The 14,753-nt window shown below is 43.9% G+C and overlaps 1 protein-coding gene across 9 annotated transcripts in view; it reads left to right on the top strand.

The window, feature by feature from the left end:
• Positions 1-14,753, top strand: part of RERE (arginine-glutamic acid dipeptide repeats) — a 223,344-nt gene that overhangs the window by 122,737 nt on the left and 85,854 nt on the right. For 8 of the 9 annotated variants that reach the window (XM_061347896.1, XM_061347895.1, XM_061347897.1 and 5 more), the window contains one exon: positions 13,024-13,072. In XM_061347896.1, the coding sequence (XP_061203880.1) occupies positions 13,024-13,072 (49 nt within the window). Of the gene's footprint in view, positions 1-4,787; positions 4,986-13,023; positions 13,073-14,753 lie in introns of those variants that run through there. The other variant, XM_061347902.1, reaches the window with a different exon arrangement.

Here is a 14,753-nt window from a genome sequence, read left to right as displayed (position 1 = left end):
TTTAATGGATGATTTCTTTTATGAAATGCCATTTATTTGAGTACTCACTGTGGTTTTAAACCCACTTTCTGTGTAGAAGTAGCTGTTAATTCTTCCAGCTATTAGAAAACGAGTGACCCTGAAGCAATCAATGAAATGACAGAGCATAGCACTTAGTGATCAGGTAATTACTCACACCAGTGGCCTCTCAGAATGCAGGTTTTTCTTCATTTGCTTACAGCCACTTTGTTTTGTAGCTGTGGTTTGCTTTTCATTCTAGTTCAAGCCTGTAGTTCTGTCTTGGAATGAGGGGAGATGTAGAGAAAGGGTTTGAGTCTAGATTGCTAGATGGTTTTTGAGTGTTTGCTACTGCTTTACAACGCGTGCTTCTTTGAGTACCTAATTTGAGATAGATACTTGCTTGTGGATGTAAAAGTGTTGCAACACGCATTCCAGGATGACCTCTTGGTGGTTTGTCTGCATAAGCTATACTTTGTCTCCAACTTCACCCGCTTTGATAATGTTTTGTTTCACAGGGGAAGGATGGAAGATGGTAGCTTGAAGTAATAATATGTTACAGATAAGGTTCAGGATACTGTGGTGTGACCCCCTTCAAACTGACTTGTAGCAATGTGTAATAGGATACACTCTTAGACCAAACAAGCTTGAGCTGTGGCTTGTATCTACAAACACGTGTTTCTGTTTGAGTCACTTTGTGTTCAGCTGAAGATGCTCGGATACTTTTCCAGGCCTCTGAAATGCAGCTCAGTGGCTTGGCCATCTATTTTCCATGTTTTCAAGTGTTCTAGTTACAAAACAACCCACAGAAACCCCAGACCCCACATACATCCAAATCACTGGTGCGGTGGATGTGTAATCAGAGGCCCTCCTGTGTGTAAAGGAAAGTCTGCTTTGTCCTCCTTTGTTTGAAAGCTTGCTTGGGAAATAGCAACCAGGATCCTGTTGGTCATTCTGTGGTCAGGAGGTGCAAACCTCTGTGTTTTGGGACAATTTTCTTCATTACAGTGAATGTGAATCTCTTTTGGGGTGTTTGATAAAAGGTTACACACAATGTTTGAGTAATTCTCACATTAGTGAGAAACGTCTGATTGCCGAGTAAAAACCTAAACTCATCTCAAAGCTAGAGGCTGGTGTTAGCACCCTGACTGGAGTGTTAATCAAGCTACTAAGGAGTCCTGATGTCATGTTGCTGGCTCTCAAGAGTGTGCAATACAACCACTAAGCTTGTACAGGGAGCTGAGAAAGAAAACTCATTTTATGCTAAGTACTTCCAGATAATTAATTCCGTGTCTCTTCAGAGCAGTGACTGCTCTGACACCGACTAATTCCACTAACGTGGAATCCCACTCAGACTTGTGCCTTCCCCAGATGGCCAGCTGAGATCAGTGCTTTATTAGAGCAGGAACGTTAGGTGAATTGTATATGCCCTGAAATGAGTTTAGAAGCATTTTGAAGTGTCTAGAGCAGCAGTCAGCAGGCATTAATGGACAGACAGACCTGATGGACCGCTTACAGAATCAGTAGCTGCACCAGCTTGAGTTAAACTGTTGAATTAGGTATTTGAGTCAGCAATCAGCTCTGCCTGTTAAAATGTGCAGGAAGGCTTGGGGATGCTGTTCACATGCTGCTTGACCACAGACAGCTGCTTTAAACAGCTCGCATCTTACCACTCATTTACTGCAAGTCTAATTCTTACTTACCCTGTCGGTTGTATAGTGCCATATGTAGCTGATTCAGGGAGGGACATACTCCAGTCTTTCCTATTGTACTCCAAGATCCTGCATGGACCTACAGACACAGCATTGAGCCCTTACTCAAGGATGCAAGCATGCCGAATGCTACTAGTGGTATTGGCCTGTTTATAGTGTCTTGGCATGTACCAGGCAATCCGTTCTTTGCTCTCAGGAGTAAGTAAATACACTGAGGTTTTGTCTGACGCTGACACTTGTAAAGTTACATAGATTTAAATGCTGCTGGTTTCTTCACTTGGAACTAGAAATAACCAGATGTTATTCCACCAGCGGTTTTTATGGCCATGAATCACAATTGAATTCCTCTTCCATAGCGTCGTTTTGCATTGTAGAACGAAATATTACTGCACATACAAGGCACAGCTGACTTCATGGAATAGTTGGTTTGGGAAGACCAGGCTCTTGTCTCTGCTTTTATTCCACAATATTTATTTTCCCGGTATTTTCCCGGTATTTTTCCTTTATTTTCCCTTTCTTTTCCCTATTCAAAGTGTTGTTGGGTGCAGTTATGAGTTACGTGAGTATTGGTGTGTCTCCGGGAGGAGGGAAGGTGACTTGCTCTTTCTTACCCTTCATGACTCATGATGTTAGGTTGTCTGGAAGGGGATTCCTGTTGAAAGTCTGAATCAAGAGCCTCTTTCTTCCTCTTTTCCCCTTTCCCCCCCTCTTTTCAATGGAAAGCAGAGTGAGTAGAGTACAAGTTCAAGGTCTGCAGTCAGATTGAGTAGTGTCTATTCTTACCAAGTCAAGAAGCCAGCGTGGAGCTGTGTGTAAGTAGGGCTGACAAAGCTTCCTCTTAATGCTGCCCTTTGGGACAGAATGTAGTTGAATGATAAATTGGCATCTACAACCAAAATATGACCCATTGGTTAATTTTTAGCAGTCACAGTGTTTTGTCTCTATGCATACAATAGTGCCTGGGGCAGTGATAGAGGGTGAAATGATCAAGATCGTAAATGATGTATCCATCCTTATGTCCCCAGTCAGACTCAGTAGAACACTGACACTTTGTGGTACACTTTGTTTATAAAAGACAATTCCTGCAGTGTATCACAAGCCTTATTTAAATAGGTTTAGCAGCTTTAAATACAACCAGGAGTCCTTCTGGTGGGGGATACTGGGGGCTGTTTGTATGGTGTGCCCGTGTGATGTGAAACAGATGGCTTCTGGATGTCTCCCTAAGTTACAAGCAAAGTTGTTTTGTATCACTCCTTGTCTGATATCCCTGGGAAAGAAGTATGGAAGGTGCTGAGCATACTCACTCTATGTCAATAGGTATTGTCCTGCACTGAAGTGCAGCTGATTCCTTTTAAACAGATAAAACCTGCTTTCATTAGGTAAATGGATGTATAACTTCCTTGGGTTGTTCTTCCTGCCTCCTATTATTAATATCATTTGGAATACATTATTTTTATATGGCCATATCTCAGTTTATCACTGAGCTTAGAGGGTGGCATAAAAGCTGACAACTTTTGCTCACATTCATGATGTGAACTTCAGGAGAATAAACCCATTTCAGAACAGCAACAAAACCCCCAGGAATACATTTCGGCTACAGCTGAAATCAAGACCTGATCCATTTGGCCTTGTGAGTGTTGCCTAAATCCATCTGCTGGTAAAGGCTGCCCAGCTATTTGGGATAATCATCTTTTGCTAGCCTGTACAACATGCTCAGAGTCCTGTTCTGGGTGCATGGCCTCCTGTAATATAACAGAAATGAGCTCATAGAATGCTCTGGTGGGTTTATCTCTCTTTCAAAAAGTAGTTTATGAAGCTTCATTTGTGCTTCTGGAAGGTCTAAATACATAGCCTGGTATAGCTTAGTAAAGAAACCATAGGAACTTCTGGTTGGTTTTAAATATGTGTTGTACAAGTGTAAGCCAAGCCCCTCTACGCTGTATCTGTGGGAATGGCTCCTTCCCATTATGAATGAGCTTTGGTGGCATCAGAGAGTTCCCGCAGAGCCATGGAGGCTGGAATGTTCAAGTTCCTGAATGTAAGAATCATTACTGCAGGTTCATTGGAGCAGCCACACTCTGTTGGTGCAGGCTCCCAAGGAGCGGGTGGGATATAACATAATATGGGCAACAAAGGTACATGCACCTATGTTACAGTAAAACTTTCTTGCTGGATTGTTGGAAGAGAGAAAGTTTGTGATTTTCATGGGGCCTGATGTGTTTTGCTCAGTGTTTCTGTCTTGTAAAATGCAGCATTGGAGACACTCAGCCCTCTCTATGCTCACCTTGGGTTCAAGCATCTTCAGGCTCTAAAATGGAGGCCAGGTACACTAATGAAAGCCTTTTGTGCCCTAGGTGTGAGGGATATTACCTGCATCTAAATGAGTAGCTAAGAATCGTTTTGAAAGCTACATTAATAAACAGGAAGACCAAAAATGAAGGTGCTGAAGGAGGTTCAAGCAGTGACTCAGGTCTGGCTCCCCTCGGGTTCACCTTGCCTTCACACCTGCCTGTAAATGGCAATGGCAGTGCTGCTGTGAATACATCCTTTAGGTGCTTTTTAATGCATCCTTTCCATGCTCTCCCACAGTGCAGGTGAAGAGAAAGCATTTTGTGAATCAACGTTTTCCTTTCCTAACAAATCAATCCTATATTAAAACGTGGAGCTTTGTCATCTGCATCTGTGCAAACCTCGAAAGCTTTTTAATGTCATTTTGTGTAAAGCTCATGGCCAAGTGGGTAAAAGAAGCTTTTAGGAGCCTTTCTTAAATCACTGTATTTTGCTTGGAGAATATAGATGTATGTATATGTGTATATATGGGTGTATATAACAAGTGCTGGCAGGGAGCTCTCCAGCCTCGCAGCCGCTGCGCTCGGCAGCGTTGGCTGTATCAGATCCCCTCGCGAAGGCCCCACTTCCCTGCACGCTGGCTCGGGGACGGGAGCTGCCTCCTCTCTTCCCTGCTTTATTTACGGAAGCAGCGGGCTGGGGATTGCTTTGCTTGCGTTGGGAGGCACGGGGAGGCTGCGGGAGGGTCACAGCACATGCTCAGTCCCGGCAGTCCGAGGGCGAAGTTTCTGCGTTCTGCGTGCAGGCTTAGGTCATAGCACAAGCTCAGTGGAAGCTCTCTGAGGTCTCTCAGACTGCATGTGCCTCCATTTTGAGGTGGTAGAGTGGAAAAGGCAGAGTTCTAGCTGTTAAGTAAGAGGGTGCAGGAATACATCTAAACCCACAAGAGCCTGTCATAGTCATGGATGATCCATTCAGCCCCTGCAGGTAGGCTGCATCACCCTGGCCTCCCCGGAACGATGCTGATTTTTGCTGTGATGTGTGACTTCTGCAGTGTTTATGAAATCATTTCATTGCTGTTGCATGTTCCTCAGAACCTTGTAATCCCGTCAGCTTTGCCGTGCAGCTGCTCGTGCGGTGCATGAGGGCACTGAGCAGGGGATCTGCTGCCTGAGGGGTGCATGTACCAAAACGTTGAAGCTGTGGGGGCTTATATCGATCTCTTTATATCTTATTGTCCCTCGTGGTGCAGTTCTCATTTCAGTGCTGCTGTCTGCGTGCCAACCCTGTGGCAGGTCCAGAGGGAGCTGCAGAGCCTCCCCCTGCATCCCTCCCCGGGATGCAGGGACCGAGGTGGCTGCTAGGGACTGCTTGGGCCTGCAACAGGGTGTTTAGGTGATGCTCCAGGGAGGGTCACAGATCCATTGGCTGCTCTGAGGAGGGGTGGTTCTGCTGGCGATTGAGGGGCCAGGATCCTGCTGACACTTCCTCAAGTGTTAAGGGGGAAAGAAGTAGTCAGCATGGCTGTGAGTGCTTGTCAGTCACCTGCATCTGAAATGCAGCAGTAGGCTTATGTATTGAGGAGCTTGTGGCATGAGGGCTGCGTAAGGGAGGCTGTGGTTTGATCAGGCCACCCAAACCCTCGATGGTATTGGGCTCAGGCTCTGCCGTTCTGTGTGATGATGGTGTGGTTGCAGCTGGGTTTGAGGCCCTTGCGAGGGCAGCCGTTGGTGACTTGTCACTGCTGAATACAAATGGGTTGGTAAGGACTTGGGTGTGTTGAATGGGAGCAAACTTCACTCTGCAGCGTTTTCTCATGCTCAGTAGCTTGTGCTTGTGCAAGCGCGGATGCTGTAGCCCTCTGGCCTGCAGAACCGATCCCAGCACCATGGGGCTGTTGCTGAGGGCAAATCCTTCAACCAGAGCAACTTGTTAGTGAGTCCCTGGAGCGTGTTGGGTGTGAAGGGACAGGATGGCTCGTGCTGCTCCTTGACATCTCTGGGGCTGACTTTGAGCCTTGCCCACATTGTGCAGTGTGCATTGCTGGCTCCGCTCGGAAGCTGAGCTATGAATGATGAATAGGACTGCGTAGTTTTGCCCATATTAGTGCCATGTTCATATCTGTTTGCTGTCTGAGCTGTCGTTCCCTTTTCAGCTTCTGTTTTATACCTGGAGAGCATAAAAATCAAGGCCACCTATTTAGTGTGGATCCCTGCTCACTTGTGCCTTTGGCTGAAGCAGAGCTGTGCTGATGGTTATAGAGCACAACCCCCTTGAACTTCAGTCTGGGAAGTCAATGGAAAGGGGTGTCCCTGTGGGCTTTAAAAACACTCCTAATAAGGGAACTGCTTGAATCTGTACAGGAATATGACATTGCTCTGCAGGAGTACAGGGCTTAACGCTTGCTTTAAATGTTGAGTAATAAGCAACGAGAGAACGCATTAAGGGATAGGGAGGGTATAAAGCAGCCTGTTTGGTCCTGTTTTTTTTTTGTGATAAAGGTTTCAAAGAATGCCACTTTTAAACTGAAAATGAAAAGTTGGTCATGCTTATTTTTCCAAGCTCTGAGGTTAATGTGGAATAGCCCAGGTGATAAAAAACCACATCTGGGTTGTTCCAGAACAAAGTCTGGTTTTCAAACAAAAATACTGCATTTGGCAGAACAAATGCTTCTGGAATAATGGGCCAAAGAAGGGATTCTTCATTTCATCGCTTGCACATGAGAACTTGCTGTTGGTTGTGTTGGCTCCCAGGACCCCCCTTGCAGGATGGCTGTGGTGTCCTGCAGGATCAGGTACATGGAGCTGTTTTCATCCCCTGGGGCAGCAGAGCACCAGCATCTTTTGAGGTCTACCTTTCCACATGCCTCAACACCTCTGTTGCCAGCTGAGGGATTGGTCAGCAGGTTTGTAAGGAGAGCGGTTCCTCAGGTTTGTGCATAGGGGTACAAGTATGCTTTGGTTTAAATAAAGCAACAACAAAGAGGAAACCAACCTCCTGGACCCTCCCAAACCACTCTCCCACCACCATAAGAAACCAAAGCAGAAAACCCCTGTGGTAGAAGTAGAAATAAAGCTGACTGCTGCAAGTTATCTGTGGTACTAGAGAGATGCTTGGTGTGCTGAGAAGACCCCTTCTGCTTGATCAGGCTGGGAGTGTGCTCCTGTAGTTACTCATAGTGGTGAAGTTTGCAGCTGGCTGGGTGCCCAGGAGATGCTCTCAAGCTCAGAGACAGTTGATCGGTGGTCTGGTGAGTTAGTTCCACCCCAAATAACTGTTGGAAGTTAGAAAATCACTATGGAAGTGCTTGTCTTTTGTCCTTTGAATGAAGGAATAGTGGCCTTGATCAGTTGATAGTGATGCTTCTCCTTATTCTGGCCTCACTTCAGCTCTTCTCAAGACTATGAGCAGTAAGATTACCTCTTCCCTCTTCTCTCCAGTTTTTTAGGCTGCAATTTGTTTTAATTAGAGCTTTGTGTTTCCGGGTGTATGGCAGAACCAGGTATATCTTCAAGCTTATTTTATGCTTCCCATTCTTCATGCTTATCACCTCTACCACATGCTGTTACTTCTCCGTGTATCTGCTAGTCAAAGCAGCTGGAGGTTTGTGTTGTCAGGTGAGCTGAGTGGTAGATCATTGCATCTACCTTGATGAAGTGTTATGGAGAAATGAACTGCTAGGCTGCTGCCTGCTTCCACTGTCCTGCATATATGAGCTGAAGAAATGGTGCTGGTGTAGTGTATAGTGTGTTTTAATAGGGAAGATTTGCTTAGTATGAAGGTATTGCCTGGTCATTTTGGAAACTACACAGGATAAACACATAAAGCAACAGAATTCTGTGCTGAAATCCTTTACATATTTACTTAACAGTGTAAATGTTGCTTGTAAATAAGTAAGATGCTGGTTCTATTTAAACGGCATGTAGACCAGATAAAAACCTTTGCATCATGTAAAGGCTCCCACTACTTCCATTTGTTTTGAGCTTGTGATCAACATAGTGGTGTCTTCCTTATTTGAACAGATAGCAGAAGCCAAGTATTAGAGAGGGGATCGGTGAAATCTAGAAGCTAAATATGACCCAGGTAATTCCTATGTGGAGGGGATGCTTATTTCCTATGCAATAACTCGAGTCCCAGAATGGCTTTGCTACAATCGCTTCCATTCTACCTTTTGAGTAGGGGACAGTGCTTCTAAGGGCTCCTTAATCCTTTTTTCCTCATGTATAAACTTGATGAAAACCAACATTATCTTGTGAAAGCTTTCCCTGTTTGACTCAGGCTTTGCAATCACTTCCTGCCCCAAACAGCAGCAAGGGTGCAAGTTGTGACTCTGCAGTCACTCAGCAGGTTTGAGCTTGTCCCGAAGGTACAGATGTTGGTACGTGTTTATCCATTCCTAGTGTAGATTGAGCAATCACTCAGAACATTCCCATAGAAGTTCATTTGCCTGAAATTCAGGTTTGATTCTTCACTTGGAACACAAAATTGCATGTGAATGTCTTTATTACAACATAGTTTAAGCAAAACTTTGATTTACTGGGGGCTCACCATTAGCAAGAATATTTTCTGAGCATTAGGATGCTACTTCTAGAAATGGGATTTTAAAACCTTGCTTAAAGAGAGAGGTTTAAGGCCCCAGGTGCAAGCTGGACACAGGTAACTTAAAGTAAAATCTTTTAAAGGTAGAAAATAATTGTTGGGAAAAGCTAAAAAGCCATTTTTTAATCTGTAAATTGGTGTTGGTGCCCATATAATGAAAAGAAACCTATGTAATGTAGTTGTCTTTGGGGGTTGGGAGCCAATTCAGGTATTCTTAGGCACCTACCTCGCAGATCTGTGTTAGTTGTGGGGTTTTTGGTTAGAGATTGAATTGCCTAAACCTGATTGTCCCTATTGTCTTTTGAACTGTGTGGTGTAAGAATGTAGCATGCATAAGAATGGGGATATTGGGTCAAACTGAGGATCCATTTGGCTCAGCATCTTGTCTCCCAGCAGTGCCCATAAGCAGATGCTTGGAGGAAGGTAGAGCTGTGGTGTATGGCAGGGTTTGTGGGCAGTCTGTTTTGCATCACTGTGGTGAAATCTCACAACCTCTGCAGTGCTGCAGAGGAGCAAATGTATGTAAAGCTCTTTTTTTACTGTTAAGTCTTTGCAGACAGAGCCTGTGTAGGGAGGGAGGAGAGTGGTGAGGGAAGGTCTGAATTCCGCTTCATGGGGGCATGGGATAAAATGAAACAGAATGTCCTGCCACATGGATCTCTGGCATGGAAAGGCAGTCCTTTTCAAGCCTTGATAAACTACTTCTTAAGCAGCTGAAGTCAGAGTGCAGTAATTCTGTTCTCTCCCGTTTTGTCCCTCTGGAGATGGAACAAAATGATCCTTGCCAGATGTTTGCAGAGCTGCTTCTGAGGAGCTTTTTTTATTCCATCTTGGGTACTGGACCATTTGCATAAAAGGAGTTGTGTTTAAACACCCTTTTCTTGAGGCTTTTTCTCCCCAAACCCCTTCAGATTCATGTTAATTTTACAGACATCTCAAATCTGGAAGAATTGCCTTACAAGTACTGTGCTTTCAATTTATGCAACTGATTATCTTGCCAATAATAGTGACTGCTTACATCAGTGTACAATTGCGATTTATGATCTCTTCTGCCTGTAATGACTATAGCTAATCTGGGTTTGGTTTTAGTTAGTAAGCCATTGATTTTCTTACCAGGCTTTGTAAATAACCCCAGATTTCATAAGGTTGCTTATTAAAAACAACAAACCACCCCCCCTGCATATCCTAGCTTTAAGCTGTGTCTTTCCTATTTTAATCTGTCATCATATAAGAAAATTGACCTATTCTAATTGGCTTTGCACACAATCTGTGCTCACCGTGTGATGGCTGAATGCACGGTGATCACGATGCTGGTACCCTTCTGGTCTCAACTTCAGGGAGCCCCATCCCTTCCTACAGGCTGTATTGCAGGATACTGAGTGCTCCTCACACTGCTAGTGCTTCTGGTTTGATTGTTGTGACTTCCTTTGCACTCTCAGGTTTGGGTTGGTGATGTGCAGGTGTTGCAGTGGTTTTTAGCATGTTGGGTTTGAAAACCCTTTTTGGAGAGCTCTGAAGAGAATTATCCCCTGGTAGTGCTCAAGGCCAGGTTGGACGGGGCTTGGAGCAGCCTGATCCAGTGGAAGGTGTCCCTGCCTATGGCAAGGGTTTGGAACTGGATGAGCTTTAAGGTCCCTTCCAACGCGAACCAGTCTGTTTTATAAACAGGGAGGGTTAATCTTGCTTCTGTATTAGAAATCATGCAGAGCCGTTGCCAGCCTGCCTTCCTCTCTTCCCTTCTTTCTCAGGCTGATAAATTAAAGCTCTGCACCACCCTGTGCTCTCTCCTATTCCTTTCTCATCCTCACCTCTGAACTGCTCCCTCTCAGTGCTGCTGCTTTTGGCCTTGAACCTCCAACCTCCCCTGTTGCTTTTGAACGGAAAGGCCAAAGCTTGATTGAACTGAACATCCTCTCTCTTCTCTGGGAGCTGTTTGGAGCCTGCCCCTCTCGGATTAGCGTGTGCTTGTCCTGCCCCGCGCTGCTACAGCAGCTTCTTGCCTTTTTGATATTCCATCGCCAGCTTCCATCTCCTTTCTGACCAGCCCCTGTTTACTTTGCAGAATACAACGTTGCCATGGCAACAGGTTACTTTTCAAAGGGAACATCTTGTCATTATATTTAATCCACTGCAGCTGAAGAGGACTGAAATATTAAGTTGTTGTTGCTATGGATACTGCTTTGTTACATCCGTTCCTTTTGTGTCGGATTTCATATACGGTGTTGGGGCCTCTTTCTTATTTCTTTCCCATAGAATAAACACAGAGTGTCGTGCCATTATTATTGTAATTGCTCTCCACCAATATAATTTAGCTTAAAAACCTGCAGCACAGTTTAGTTTCCATAGCAAGAATTCCATTTCCATTTGCAAACCCGTTCCTGGCGATGAGGAAACAGTCAAATTGATTTAACAGGTTGGGTGCCCTTGCAGAGCCATCAGCTCGGTGCCCTTCTGAAACCCTCAAGTGAGGTGCAGTGCAGCCTGAGCAAGCTGCTGAGCAGCCTTGTTTAGCCCAGCCTCACCTTCTGGAGGGGAAGCACCTTTAGGATGTGAATATGCTCAGGAAATGGTGAAAAGCAATGAAAAGCACTCAGAAATGTCTCTCTTAACAGCTGATTCTCATTTCATTCTTCCCACCTAACTCCACATGAACTGTTAGGAGCAAAAGTCTCATCCAGAACTTTGCTTTTCTTTTTGCTTACTGATGCTCCACCATCCTGTAATCGCCCTTCATTCTTAAATCCTTTATCACATTCGATGTGATGCAACCGGAGAAACTGGGAGTTGAGGGGATGTTGGGAGTGCTGTGGTTTTTCCTATCGTAAAACAGCTTAGTTTTCTGTTTCATAACAAAACCTACTTGGGCAGCCTTTAGCTGGTGAAGTGTTGGAGCTGGCAGGTACTGCATAGACATGTTTGATGTTTGGCTTGCACTGACTGGTAGAGATGTGCATGGCTTTAAAATGAATTGTGGGAATAAAGGAAGAGCATCAGCGTGTTCTGTTATCTGCTTCCCCTTCATTCTTCACAGGGACAATCCTGCCACCTTGTAGCTGAGAACACACCCTAGTATTTAATGTATATAATGTAAAGATAACACTGATTTTCCACTTTGCATAAGCTGAGAACAAGAGGACGGTGTCAGATCCTGTCTTGCAGAGCTGTGCACTGGGGAAAAACATTCTGACATGTTCAGGAGGCTTTTGGCACGTGTTTGAGAGGGAAGGCAGCATTGCACAGGCAGCGTGAGACCGAGGATTACAAAACCTGTGGGCATTCCTGTCTGACAGGTTCTCCTGTCGTCTTGGCTTGCACAGGGCCCATTCAGATGCACTGCTGTGGTTTAACCACTGTGCACCCATGAATAACAGAGTGGTCAGTAAGGTGCAGTTTGACTTAATGCACATATGTACCTTCCGTGTCAAATGCTCATAAAGATATCCCAAAACTTCTCCAGTAACATGTATGACTTTTACTGGTGTTTAATGGTTTGGGCTCTCCATCATTAGTTTTGCTCAGGGCAAGCAGTTTATATCTGTAATATCAATTTTGAGAGTTTAAAGGAGCTCTTTCTCAGCCATTGCTGTGAGCACAGCAGGATGAAGCAGAAACCCTGCAGGGCCACAGCTTACTTGTAAAATGTCATCATTATTCCTGTAAGAGCAAATTGCCAGATGAATTGCAGCCTGTTTCCAGATTAAAGATGGTGATCCGTTAGGTTAGTGTTGCGACTCGCTTTAAATGGCTTGCAGTTATTCAAGTGCTAAAATCAAAAGTTTGTCTTTTAACAGCTCTGAGTTTTGTCATTCTTTTAATGTAATGTGCAGAATATCAATAAAAGATGTCTGTTTAAATAGGAACAATTTATAGGAAAGGAAGACTATTCATCTTAATTGAACTTCTTTGGATTTGATTGTGGTCTTTAATGCTATTTTACAGGAGTCTTGGAAGGTCAGTTTTCATCTCTTCATCAGGGACTGTAGCGATAGGACAAGGGGGAATGGGTTTAGACTTAAACAGGGGAAGTTGAGGTACTGTGAGGGTGCTGAGGCGCTGAATGCCCCATCCCTGGCAGTGTTCAAGGCCAAGCTGAATGGGGCTTGGAACAACCTGGTCTAGTGGAAGGTGTTCCTGCTTATAGCAGGGGGTTTGGAACTGGATGATCTGAAGGTCCTTTCCAACCCAAACCATTCTGTGGTTCTATTTAGTTTTGCCAATCCTGGTAATGCAGAGCTCTGTTCCTTAAAGATTAATACCTCAAGTATTTTTATTTAAGATATTTTCTCTTTCAAAATGAAACCAACCCAAAAGATGCTCATGTCCTCATGAAACCAACCCAAAAGATGCTCATGTCCTCATGGTATTTCCTGTGCGTTAACCTGTGGTAGCATTCATTCTCATTACTGTTTTTATCTTTATGTCATAGGAGGCTAAACAGTACCCAAGGTGAAATCAGAGTCGGACCCAGCCATCAGGTAAGGGATTTTGTTTGTGTTCAGATATGCAGAGAGCATGTTTTTGCCACTTGATCAGTTCAGATGACACTTAAACTGTATGCATTCAAATACAACGAGTTGTTTCAATTCAGCATGAGTTCTTACAATTCCTTAGCTCATTTAATGAGATTTTCCTATGCCAAGTGTGGATATGTTAATGATTTTTACTAGCAGCGGTGTTTGAGTTAATTCTGGAGTAAGATTGAAGGAATACAAGTACCTGGTGGAAAGGAGGCAAAAATCTCAGCTATAATTTGGCATATTGTGGAGTTAAAACCAAAACAACCCCTCAGCTGGCTTTTACCAAGCAATGCTTTTAATAACCTATGGAATTAATGCAGTGGTGTTTCCCAGTCATGCTGAAAGTAGAATTGCATTTGTGTAGTCAAACTGTCATGTTTAGGGTATGGTGCAGTCCTTTTCATCAGTCTGTGTATTTAAAGAAATTGAACTTCTATTAGAAGTGATGTTAAAGTCAGGATTTTTCCAACATAACAAAATTAGAAGGATGGAGGAACTTTAAACCGAGACAGGTTTGTTTCCTGTTGAGTTATAAGTATGTATTTATATCTGTAGCCATCTTCTAACACAGGGCACAGTGCTTTTAAGCATGTCTGTTGATACAGCTGTCATTAATGCAGGATTCAGTGTAACCTTGCTCTCCCTTTTGGCTCTGAGCATGCTCTGCCTGGTGTCATGTCTGTAGCTTTGCATTTCCTCACTGACTTGTGTTTATACTTGCAGTCTGCACATGTTCTCTTGGTGTTATAATAAATGATTTGGCCAACTGTGGTAATGCAGCAGAAACATCAGGGGGGCCGTTGTGTGTGTAGGGATTCAACAGTTGTCTGAGAAGGGAAATGAGTATTGAAATTGGAGCCGTTTGGGCCAGCTGTTAGAGATGGAGCTCTTCCTAAAGAGCATCTCCTGTGTGGCTGTGTGCCACCATCACCAATTTGCTCTCTCCCTGCCATTTGAGACAGGTTAGTTGGTCCTCACCTTCTTACCTGTGTAACTTTCACACATAGCAGTTTAAATTCTCTTTACTAGGAGGTATGGTAATCCTGGATGGTTATTGAAGTAACTCTTTTGTCTATAGTCTACAGATGTTATAGTTATAGTATCTTATTTGTATTTCCCAGGAAGCTTTTCATGCAGGCCTTTTCAATGCTGTAGAGAGGATGAGGTTTGATTTTAAAGATGGGGAGACCTTGTCTGTGTTGTTCATTTGACTGTGAGAAACAGTAAGAACAGTAACTTCTTAAAGAGCAGTGCCTTAAATCATTTGGATTGTTAAAATAGAAATGGAGAAAGCATGTGAGTGTGTTCAAGTAGAGGGAAGCAGAATAAGGTTAAGACTCTACAAGTTGGGTTGTTCTTGGTGTGTTAGTTCTAGTTTGAGGGAAATCCTTCATGGCACTGAAAATAATCAGTTCTTAAAGAGCATAACATGCAACTCTGGTTTATAAGGCCAGATCCACCACGAGGAGCTGAGTGCTCTCTTTTACCTATGGAGTGGTCTCTGTCCTGACCAAGTGCTGGCTTTTGCATCCCAGTTCATTCAGTGTTCATTCAGACTCGTGTAAAATCTCATTTAATAGCTACTGTAAGCAGACATTTATGAAACCTACGGAACATTCTTAAGGATGTTTTGCATTTA

Source organism: Neopsephotus bourkii, unplaced genomic scaffold (assembly GCF_033783945.1).
Source record: "Neopsephotus bourkii isolate Nb327-2 ecotype Australia unplaced genomic scaffold, CSIRO-AGI_Nbou_v1 NB_333, whole genome shotgun sequence".
NCBI classification, from domain to species: Eukaryota; Metazoa; Chordata; class Aves; order Psittaciformes; family Psittacidae; genus Neopsephotus; species Neopsephotus bourkii.
Note: the sequence above shows the minus strand (reverse complement) of the source record. Positions and strands in the feature narration are given on the sequence as shown.